The 12,383-nt window shown below is 32.1% G+C and overlaps 1 protein-coding gene across 2 annotated transcripts in view; it reads left to right on the forward strand.

Moving 5' to 3' along the window:
• The window catches only part of wkd (TBC1 domain family member whacked), a 52,185-nt gene extending 40,089 nt beyond the window's left edge, over positions 1–12,096 (forward strand). For both annotated transcript variants that reach the window (XM_075363373.1, XM_075363374.1), the window contains exons 7-9: positions 7,277–7,391; positions 9,610–9,773; positions 11,777–12,096. In XM_075363373.1, coding sequence (XP_075219488.1) covers positions 7,277–7,391; positions 9,610–9,773; positions 11,777–11,896 — 399 coding nt within the window. In that variant the 3' untranslated portion in view covers positions 11,897–12,096. The remainder of the gene's footprint in view (positions 1–7,276; positions 7,392–9,609; positions 9,774–11,776) is intronic.
• The last annotated feature ends 287 nt before the right edge of the window (positions 12,097–12,383 follow it).

A 12,383-nucleotide genomic window follows, 5' to 3' on the forward strand; every position in this document is an offset into this window, starting at 1 on the left:
CATTGACAAGAGTGAACCGTTTAGCATAATCAAATAATCAGCATTAGTTAGCTCATGGAAAACCTGTATTCAATAGGGATAACATTTCTGCATTCTCCTCACTGCTGTGTGGGCTGAATGCCCACAACCCCAGCTTTTTGGTTTCTGCTCAAAAAACCCCAGCCTAGTCTCCACAAAGATTAATGAGGAGCTCTTATAACTGCGGCTTCAAAGTCCTGTATGACTTGCATCGTTAAAACTGACCTTTTTCTGGCACATTTGTGGTCTAATACCAAACCTGTTTCCTGAAATCTTTTAACTAACTTCTGAATAACACTTTTCACTGGTGGTTCGTTTTCAAATTTCTCCCTAAACTTTCGCCGACACATCATGAGATTTCATCTCTAAATAAGACTCCATCACGAAAATACATTCTTCAGCAGTTAAACGCATTTTAACAAACAACAATACATGATTATGCAAGCTTATTCAAAAGTCAATATTCTACACAGACTGGCAGTAATCAAATGTGCAGACAGTAAACAGTCCTCTCCATTCCAACTCCAGTAGTACCAACATCTTCCACATTATTCTACCTGTCCCACACCAATATATGCATTTTAACAAAAATATACGTTTAGCATAAACTACTGATAGGGTCTCTTTTAAGTTGAACATCCTGTATTGACCATAAAATTGTACTGTAAACTATAAGTCACTGTTGTAGAAATAAAACAAAGTTATAGTATTATATGTTATGTTATAGTATTATATAGTATATGAAATGGTATTTATTCATCATACATCACTACACTTTACTTACTATTAGCATTAAATACTCTTATTTACTATATTATCATGACATTTAATTACTGCACTTATTTTGTTCATTACATTATGTCATGCATTGAATTATATATTGTACTTTGCATGTGTTTATTCAATTATGAGATTTAATTAATTAATTAATATTATTTCTAACTGTAAATACAATTTAATATTATTATATGCATTAAGTATCATAATAGTTGTTAGGAACCTGACTGAGTCATAAAGTTCATAAACAAAATATCCGTTCTCAAGGATAACAAGCTTATCCTAAATCAGAATTATTAAGGAAAGTAAAGAGTAGTTTCCTGTTGTTTTCTTCACTAAGTGATGAATACTGTTTTATATTTGTATATCATCCTTACCCCAAAATATAGGTGATAGATATTCAGCCATACAAGTGATACCTTCTTGTTTTCCACCATAGGCACTGAGTGTTTAATAAACAACATTAATGCCAGAGAAAACAACTCTGATGCCTCTTCTGTCTCATTTTTTGCATACATCACTGGCATAAGGAAGTCTGAGACAAACCATGAAAAGCAACTAATTAATGAATATCCCTTTCTCTTATGAAATAATGCATTTCTGTTGTATGAGTAATAAACGTTTCTTATCGCTTACTTCCTCCAAGTTATCAGATTTATGACTATTCTATACTTTTTTCTGTTGTTATTTGCTTTTTAATTAAACTTTAGCCCATATGTATAGTATAAAATTCTTTCAGTTATTCACATTTAGTTTTATATTAGAATTCTTCATTTTTTTATCCTGTTGGCATTTTGATTTGGTTTCACTTTTACTGATGGTGGTTTATTACACCATTAATTTAGATTTTAGAAGGAATAAGAGGTTTAGTGGCAAGTTTTACATGATGGAAGTTTGAATCATCAATTAAGTCTTTTGTGTAATCATGTTAGTAAAAATCAATTCTCTGAACATGTATTATTCACCACCCCTTGCCATCTCAGTTAAAGAAGCAGCTAAAACCATTGGATGGCTCCTCAGCCTGACAGGTGAGACAAGTACACAAGAAGTTTTATGACTAATTTAATCACATATGTACCTGTCTAAAGAAGTGATCAAGAATATTGAAATAAGAGTGGAGAGTGGGACTGTTAGCTTCTCAGGAGAAGTCGGGGTAATTTACTCTCTTGTTCTGAATCCTGTTATTGTTTTCAAATATTAAAACAAGTTCACACGAACTTCTTATGTAAATTCAATGCCTTAAAAGTTTATGCTAAGGGCAAAAAACCTCATTGTATTATAGGGATAAAGTGTACTGTTATTTATTGCTTAAGCTAAAATTGGGCAAAAAACATTTAGTTTCACTGTATATTATATTGATAAAATATACTGCTGTTTATGATAAAAATAATGTTACAATAACAAGACTTATCAATAATCAGAAAATAATTTGTTGTCTCAGTTCTGATTATTGACATTCTTCTGTCAGTGCTTCAATAGTTAAAGTAATGAATTAGTTAATTATGATAAAAAGTAGAATTATTTATCTTTTTAGATAAATGGAATCTTGGTAAATTTAAGTTTCAATTAAGTTTAGAAATTTTTATTTATATATTGTATTAATGTAAATTCATTTTTTATTTAATTTGTACCACATTTTGCTAAGTGTGAGCCTAGATAGTATAATTCCAAGGGAGTATAATTCTACCTGTAGTATTCTCTGTAAGTGAAATTATACATTTCAATGTTATATGTAATCATTTGCTTGAGATCTGTTTGACTTTATGCACGTTCTTATAAAAAACTACTCTTTTTCCTTCTGTTCATTTATATATAAAATTTAATTAATTTATATTGTGTATAATATATGGGTATTATTTTAAACATTTTTTTTTAAACCCACTAAATACAGTCAGAAGAGAATATGTCAAAATACTTGTTTATAGTAGCATATTTGCAGTCTTCAACTGCATTATCAACTAAACAATTAAAATAATCTCAACAGTCAGTATCACAATTTTTCACATCATTTATTATTAATAATGTACTTGCTGTTACGATAACAATAATGGTGTGATGAATAGACATCCATTCTCTAGACCTGTCATGACAGCAAGGAACATTATTTATAAATGATACAAAAACCTGCGATTTTGGCATTGACTTGAAGTGTAATTAATTAATTGATGATACAGTTAAAGACTACGCAAGCTCTATTAAGTTTTTTAACTAGCTCAATCCAGACTTGAAAGATTGTTTATTCTCCAATCTTGAAAACTAGTTTGTCTTTTTTCTGTTATAGTAACCCCTTTACAGCTCTGACTTATTGGATCGCTTCAGTCAATAATGTAATCTTTGATTGAGCTTGTGTTACCATATCCTTATTCAAAAATTCCTTGTTATTATTTTTATCATTTTGAGTACCAGGTGTAAAATTTAAAATGTCAGCACTTTCATAACCGTTTCCATTATTTATAACAGATCTTTTTACTTCTATACTGTAACTTACATAATGCATTCATAAACATCACTGTTGCTTACCATGATTACACCAAAAATTACATTTCCTTTAAGAAACCTTGATCTGCGAAGATATTTTAAATAAGTGCAAAATGATATGATCTGTGCTGTTTGTGAAGTCAGCACTAATGAGTGCACATGCAGTTGAATAAATAAACATTTACTGTGGTACATATATAATAACTCGTGCAAAAAACTATATCATTCTCTGCCTTCTATAGTTGAAGAATAGAGAATATTCTTACATAAATAAGAACATAAAAAATAAAAATGTGACAAGGACAAAAATATAAAATACTTTTTTTATTTATTGGTTTAGTATATTTTTATAACATACAAACCACCACATCCTCTCCTTTCAAGATTGTGGTCATCTCCGTACAGGCAAGAAGTTGGCCTGTCTTTTTTTCAACCTTGAAAAGGTTGAAAAAGCTATCTCACCACAACCAAATCCTTAATTGTCAGACCCATTCTGAAGATGTACTCTGAGAATCCACTTTTCAAATTAGCCAGGTCCAATATGACCGCCAAATCCTTCTCCCTTTCCGATAAAACTGGTTCTTTCATATGCACAGTCTTGAGGAACCACTTTCTGTTCCACTTTACTGCCACCAGAACATCTATATCCTCATTCTTCACTCCCTCCTCAAGTTGCCAGAGTAATCACTGTCCCTGGCATCCACCCTAGTTTGGCGTGCCACCTCTTTACTCCACTTTTCCCTCAAATGGACATGACTCCATGAATCTGCGAAAGGCCATCACCACTCTCCAGCCAGATCCTTCAACTCCTTAACTGTATGACTTTTTTCCACATGCTTACTAAGTGTTCCACTCACACTAAGTAACTCTTTCATATACTTAATCAATTCACCTTGAGGGATACCTTCCAAAGGTATCTCTTTGGAACCTTTCACCTTCATTTCTGCAATTACTTTTTTAGCAGAGCGGCTTCTCTTCCTCCTTTCCTACCTCTTTTCCTCTGCCAATGCCACCTCAGTCGATTCACTCACCATAGAGTCCTTCGAACTGTACGCGTGTTGGATATTCTGCTGCTATTGGCTCCTATTATGTTTCACCATTTTCCAAGAAAAGAAGCTCTTCAAACCAACTCTAACCTCCAAAAACAGCTAGAGCACACAAAAACACTAAGTTTGATATCGCACATGCCTTAGAAGGGGGGGTTGCAAAATCTCTGGAACCGCACAATAGAAATTGTTCCATACCCGGACATTGGGTGGGGGGAAGGAAAAAGATCCACCTAAAAATAACAATATTTTTGGGAGGAGGTAAAAGGTTAGAACCCAAAAGGGGTTAGCCTGCATAATGGCTAGGGGTGGAAAGAAGGGTAATGGAGAAGGATGGTGAAGACCGGGTCCAAATCGAACCACAGAGGAGTTAGAAATCTGTGATTTAAAATTTCCAGCTCAAGTCTCAACTCTAATCCTGCTGTAGTCTACTATAGCCTACATTGACAATTATCTTCACCTCAAAGATTATAGAAAAATGTTATATTAAATAAAATAATCTCTTATCTACAATAACTTACTACTAAAAATATTACTGTAACATATTTATTGGCAGCTATCCGCACCACTCGTGCATAAATCAAGAGTTTCTTCCATCCTCCTTGATCAAGCACGTTTTTGTCGGTGGAAAATATATTTTCAGGCCATAAAAGCAAACTTTCCCTTTTCAAAATGGCTTCAAGAGGCTGCAAAAATTCTGCAGATTCATTTTGTTACCTTTGTGGTGAGTTAATGGTTGAAAGTCAAAAAAGAAATATAACAAGTTCGTTTGACCTCACATATTTCAGAGTGAAAATAGGATATCAAGACAAAACTTGGGCACTCCGCTACATTTGCTACATGTGTTGAAGGACTTAGACAGTGGTCAAAGGGTGAACAAGAAGTGTTCAGATTTGGAGTTCCAGTGGTATGCAAGAGCCACAAAATCACTTATGATTGTTACTTTTGTTTGACTAATGCTCACAGTTCCAATTTGAAGAATAAAAAAAAAATTGTCTTTCCAAATATACCATCCGCTTTATGCCTGGTTCTCATGGCTCAGACATACCTGTGCCAATTCTACCAGAAAATTTACCTGAAATAGACAGTTCCACAAGTGATTTAAATGGTGATATCATTGAGGAGTATGAACCCAGAGATAGCTGTGCACCAGAGCTTTATTCACAGTCTGAACTAAACGGTTTGGTTTGAGACTTCATCTGACCAAAGAAAATTCAGAATTGCTCAGTTCGAGGCTTAAAAAGAAGAACCTGCTAGCAGCTTGCACGTCATTTTCCTGATCCAGATACAGAGAAAAGGATTTCTTCCATATTTTTTTGGAAGAAGGAGAATTAGTCTTCTGCATTGATGTACGTGGACTTTTGACTCGCTTTAACATTCTGTACAAAAGTACCAATTGGAGACTGTTCATAGATTCATCCAAAAGAAGCCTCAAAGTTGTCCTTCACAATGGGAATACATATCCGTCAATACCCATCGGACATTCTATCCACTTAAAAGAGGGTTACAATAATTTGGAATTCGTTCTCAGTAAAATTAAATACAATCATAAGTGGATTGTATGCGGTGATCTCAAAATAATATCGATGCTCTTAGGACAGCAAGGAGGATACACTAAGTTTCCTTGTTTTTCTGTGAACAGGATAGCAGAGACAGTGATTGACCAAACAGAACTTCATTAGATCCTAGAACTAAAAATCTGCTCCGAAAAGCTCTCATAGATCCAAATAAAGTTCTTGTTCCATTCTGCACATCAAGTTTGGCTTTTGATGAAGCAATCTGTGAAAGCCTTACCAAAAGAAGGTAAATGTTTTAAATACATCTGTGATAAATTTCCAGTCTTATCAACCGCCAAACTAAATGAGGGTGTTTTTACTGGTCCTAGCATTAGAAAACTTCTCAAAGATGGTAATTTTGAGAAACAAATGGAAGTCGCAAAAACGAAGCCTGGGCTGCCTTTAAAGATGTAGTAACCAAGTTTCGGGGCAATAATAAGAATCCGAACTTCAATCAGTTGTTGAGAACATGCAGCAGAAGTACAGAAATTTAGGCTGTTCCATGAGCTTGAAGGTTCACTTCCTAAATTCACATATGGACTATTTTCCTGAAAATCTGGGTGCTGTTAGCGAAGAGATAGGTGAGAGATTTCATCAGGATGTGAAAGAAATGGAAAGGAGGTATCAAAGAAAATTGACTACTACAATGATGGCAGACTATTGCTAGATGTTACACCGAGATGAACCCTACAGAGAACATATAAGGAAAACACAATGGCTTATGCACAAGCATAAGCCATCCAAAGAAACTTTGACACATGGAATAAAATTGTAATTATTTTACGTACTTTGTCATTAAGGGTGGGTGATGAGAGAGAGAGTGGTTTCCAAAGGCATGATGTATCTCATAAAAATTAATGAAATAAATAAAAATAAATTAATTTAAAAATGCACTATAATAGAAATTAGTCTTATTTTGTGGCAATTTTCATTAGAAATTAAGGGGTGTCAATCAGTGACCCTCCCCGCGGTCCTCTGTAGACCACTCAACTGTTTAGTTATAAGAATGCATAGTATAAGTCAAAAAGGTGAATATATTACATTAATTTATTATTAAAAAAAAGCTTTATATCTATTTTATTGTATTACATTTTCGCCATTTTTAAACTTTTTACAAATTCTGGATCTGCGATTTGCAAAAAATCCTGATGTGATGGAAAAAAATGAGGGTTATTTTCAGGTTCAGTGCTAAAAAATACATAAGAATCAATTATCAAAAACTAAGAACAACCATCGCAGGCTTGTGTTATTTGTTTATGTTACATAGGTCTAAAAATAATCTAAATGAATATAGATGCTAGAAGATTGTAATGATTGCAAGTTTGGTTTGCATTGTAAGTTAATTTGGTAGTGTATTTTTTTTATGAGCATGAATTAACCCATTACTTTTATAAATTTCAGAAAAAACAGAAAATAGAGCCGATTCTTTATATGACTGAGTGGTTCCTTTGTGTTTTCACAAGGACATTACCCTGGCCAACCATTTTACGTGTTTGGGATATGTTCCTTTGTGAAGGTAATCAAAATTATATTTTTATAGTTTATTTTAATAATTATATATAACAATTAAATTAGTAAATATAAAAATCTTTTTTGTGAACAAATAGGTTACTCAGATGCTATGTATGGAAGTGAAGCATGGACGATGAGGATGAGTGAGAGCGACTGCTTGAGGCTTTTGAGATGCAGATATGGAAAATTATAGAGAAAATAAAATTGATAATTAAAGTGAGAAATGAGAGAGTAATGAACAGGATTAAAAAGAAAAGAGAACTTATGTGGGAAATACGAAAAAGTAAAGAAAACCTGTTAGGATGTGCAGTTAGATGGAGTGCATTCTTTACAATTGCAGTGGAAGGGTCAGTAGAAGGAGAAAGGAAGAAGGAGGATAAGTTAATAGATGTGGTGAACATTGGAAACTAAAAGGATGAAAGAGAACAGAAACGCTTGGGACAGAAATGGATGGAGACAGCAATAGTGTAAGAGACCTGCAGAACACTAGATGATGATGATGAGTATGATAATGATTTATTTTGAAAGATGAAAAAAAAATGAATTTATATTTTTAAAAGTAAAGTATAATCCTGTTCTTGTCAAAAATCCACATGAAGCACATGTACATTCCATATAAAAATTTGCTGGAAGTATTAATATTATTATACTAATTTGTCCTAAATCAACTTTATATTTTCATGAATGTTACAACAGTGATAAACTACCTGATAAACAAAACTCATATCTGAGTATGAGTCATGACTTCTGATTTTTGTTTTTACCAAAATACATATGATTAATTTTCATTGTTGCTTCTAGCCTCTTGTTACACACTTACTATTTAATGAAAAACTCTGACAAAATGTTGGCCTTGCAATTCTAAAATGGATGTTGTTAACAATAGTGCTATCTACACCACTGATGAAGGAATTGGACAGTAATTCCAAAAAGCTCTTTTTGAAGTACATACATTTAAAAAGTAATGCTTATTTAATTTTTTTTTTCTTTAATACACATTTAATCTACGTTTAACCTATCCTCTTGATTGATTGATTGATTGACTGATGCTTATTGTATAGACATCTTGTGCAATTTTATTGAATCAGGAATCCCGAAGTAGCCATATCCCTTGTTTGTTAGTGAGTATACCTTGTTACATTCCTATGCTACTAGGCTAGGTTGTAAAGAATACTATACTTGTGTGATACAAGGAGTTGATTTACAGGAATTGGAAAACAATAATAGTATCCTTCACAAATCTCTGTTTGTAAAAACTTCATGGTATTGAATCCACTTACCAGGTTAGCTACCATAATTATAGGATAAATAATATTTACCCTATTTGGTAATAGGATCCGCTATGGTTCTCATTTTTCTTTGTTAGATTTAATCATCCTGGACTTCATTTAGCTGCAATAGGTTAGCCAGTTGTCAACATGTTCAAGAACATTGAGATAGACTCTGCAAAGAAAAAAGCCCCATATGCTTTGAAACCTTGATCTTAGAAGTGGCATAAAACATTTACCTTTAGTGTGTTTCGCCCAGGTCTGTAACCATATGGAGATTTTCAGCCCCATCATATTTTCAAATTGTGGAGATTTAGGGATCCATACACAAGAGTCGTATAATCATTAGAGATGATGGTACTGCCAATCTTTTATCACCAAGCCTGTATAGCTGAATTTAACTTTCAATTTCTTATGAAAAATAAATAAAAAACTGACAATTGTAGTATGCTGAGTTGTAAGCTTATGTATGTAATGGTTTGCAAGGGGTTGCTTAATACAACCTACAGTTCCTTCTGGACATCCAGGTCAAGGAGCGATAAATAAGCAGTCTTCATCCCAAACTTTTTCATGCCTCTTCATGATACTGTTTTACACAGGGGATTCTTCTGTAACTGTAACTGGGATCATTGTTACACTATAACAGTCTGATTGATTTTTGTCTATTCTACTCGCAGATTGCCTTCTCACATTGACTCTGTGCCAGCACTGTTATTACTGCCACCTAGAAAGAAGCCATGGCAGTTAACATACAGCACAGTTTCCTTAATAGTAATTTGAAGAATTTACCTTTATTTAATATATACCATTTAGTGTTAGTTTCATAATGTATAAATTGTAATTTTAAAATGTTTTACAGAACCTACGAATAACTTTGTATGTATATATATATATATATATATATATATTATATTTTTTTATGTCAATAAAATCTGTTCTTTTATTTTTTATTAGGTGTCAAAATAGTATTCAAAGTTGGGCTGGTTTTGCTCAAATATAGCTTAGGAGATAGATCTATGTCATCCTTAAAAAAAAATTGTCCAACTATGTACGAGACAGTTGAAGCTCTTCGGAATCCTCCAGCTAAAATAATGGAGGAGGATTTTCTTGTTAAACAGGTATATTTTGATAATTTTTTTACTTGCTAAATCATTTCTAGTACTTAGGTCATGAGCATCAGAAATATTCTTTATGAAATTTGCCTGAGTAGTACAGTTAACATGATTATCTAAATTTAAATCAATGTTAGATTCTGTTGAAAAAAAATTTATCGGTTGGTTTTTATTCTGTTGTGCCTTAACAATTTTTTATGTAAATAATATTCATCTGATGAGTTTTCATGTTATATTCATTAAGTAAACCTGATTTTCCAGCATCCTCATTTAACATAACTTCTGCAATATGTAGTCAAGTAATTTTCAGTTAATGTTTTTAACCTTTTTTCAAATTAATTCATTATTTTAACAATTTTGTGTCACTATTGTTTTATGCTTGAAATGTTTTGTGTTTTAGTAAGGACTATAACTTGTAGTGTGTAATGTTTGTTAAAAGTTTTCTAACTTTTTTCTTTCTTCTAACCTGCTCTCTGTGTTGCATAGTTTTGCACTATTCTGAATAAGATTCTTAGTTACTTATAAAATTTATCGTTTTGATTATTATTAAATTTATCTTTATGTATGCGAAGAACTGCAACAAAACGTCTAGGCAACTAGGCATGATACTCAGAAAAATTGCATAGCCATTCTAAAGAATAAAGCACATCCCATACCATTTGCTAATTAGGGAAAGTGAGAAGTAAATTAATTTCCTGTTGCTTTCTTCACAGAGGTTTTACAGATCTGCCATTCCAAACCTACTGGATTGTGGTGGAGGTATTCAGAATTACAAGTGATGTGTTCACTCGTTCATTGCAGGGTGTTGCTGCATTTCAACATTATTAGTCTCATAGAAGGAAAGCTCTTATTAGTATCATTTATGCCTCAGATTGTTTATATGCATCTCAACCATGGAAAAGATGATGTAAAGCCTTCAATGAATTACTCATTCTTATAACAAACAGTGAATTCTGTATATATAAATTTATTTATTTATTTTTTTTTTATTAAGGTCAAATGGGGTGGTAGGTATTGTACAAAACCCAGACCATTGGATATTGTGATCTAAGCTCTAGTGTATGAATTTCTTTTATACAGAGTAGGAATTACTAAAAATAAATCCTGCCTTTCAAACTGCAGATATTCATACAAACTTAGTTTGATGTTTTCAAACATAAATATAACATTTTATATTTATTTCTATGTAATTATTATAAATAAAAAATTTAGTGTAGTGCATATAAACAGTACATGTATATTGTGCTTAGTATTTCTTTTTACATGAATGGAGAATTCAGTTTTAGAGCTCTTGTTTCCATCCTCATCCTCAGTTCTCTTCAATAAATATCCAGATCACGAGTTGTTAAATATATATGTAAATTTTTATATTAAGTTGATTAAAGAAGCTGTGTAGACTTTATTTAGGATTAAAATAACTGTCCTCATTTGTATTTATTGCCTCATTTACGGTTTTGATGTTCATTGAGTGGTATCTGCTGTGGAGACAAGACCCCCCAAAATACATTCTTCAGTCATTTAAAAAGGAGGTAATCATATGTATTGTCCAAGTTCTGACATGAAGGCGACAGGCAAAGTATATAACTGTGCAACATTTCAGTCAGTCTAGTTAGTAGCACCTACCACCAAAAGATAGCTCTATAGTTAATCAGATAAAACCTTGTATCTGAATAAAATAGTCTAGAGCTTGGACTTTACAGTATGTATGTGATTGGATAATATGTATTCATTTTAAATTAAAAACAAATTAATTATATTACAGATCTTCTAAATATCCATCTTTCCTTCCAGACTTGATTATAATGACTTCTTAAAATAATTCTGCTATCTAACTTTCATCTGTCTGTCATTTTTATTACAAAAATACTCCAAAGTAACATGCTTACTTTACTTACGAACCTCCAAAGTATCATTCCCACCAATTTATCGAAATTACATATGATGTCATTATACACTGTTTCTGAATTTTTAAAATAAAAGGTAATTGTATGGTTTGATTTTTTAAACAGGTATTACGACTGAAAATTACTGATGATGATTTTACACACGAGCACAAACAACAGACTGCTAGACACAAAGCTAAAACCCAATCCGCTAATAAACATTTATCGGATGTCACAGATCGGTAGTCATGTTTTAGTTTCAGTTTATATATTAGCTTTCAGGTGCTAAACTGATTGAGATATTAATGTTTATGGACGTTGGTGAAAATTATATATATATGGCATTTTCACCTTATTGTCTATTTAAATTATTTAGTTTTAATTATAAATTAATGTTTATCTATTTGCTTCCATTCCAAATTAAATTATATTTACTTTTTATTGTATGTATTGTATGTTATATATTTATTTCATGTATATTTGTAACTTATGTTATATGTCGTAAATTATAAGTACTTATCCTTGAAGTTGAGAGATTTTGAATCTCTATTTTGTTGTAAAATTGTATAGTCATATTTAATTGTTTTCTAAATTTATACAACAATGGGCAATAACAGCTTTACTTTGAATCTCTCATGGAAAACGTTCAGAATTCCAGTTGTATAAATTGAGTTGCTGTGTCATCAATACATTTAAGTTGCTGATAAATTTTTTATCTAACCATTATGAAATG

The sequence above is a fragment of the Lycorma delicatula genome, chromosome 4 (assembly GCF_047948215.1).
Source record: "Lycorma delicatula isolate Av1 chromosome 4, ASM4794821v1, whole genome shotgun sequence".
NCBI lineage: Eukaryota > Metazoa > Arthropoda > Insecta > Hemiptera > Fulgoridae > Lycorma > Lycorma delicatula.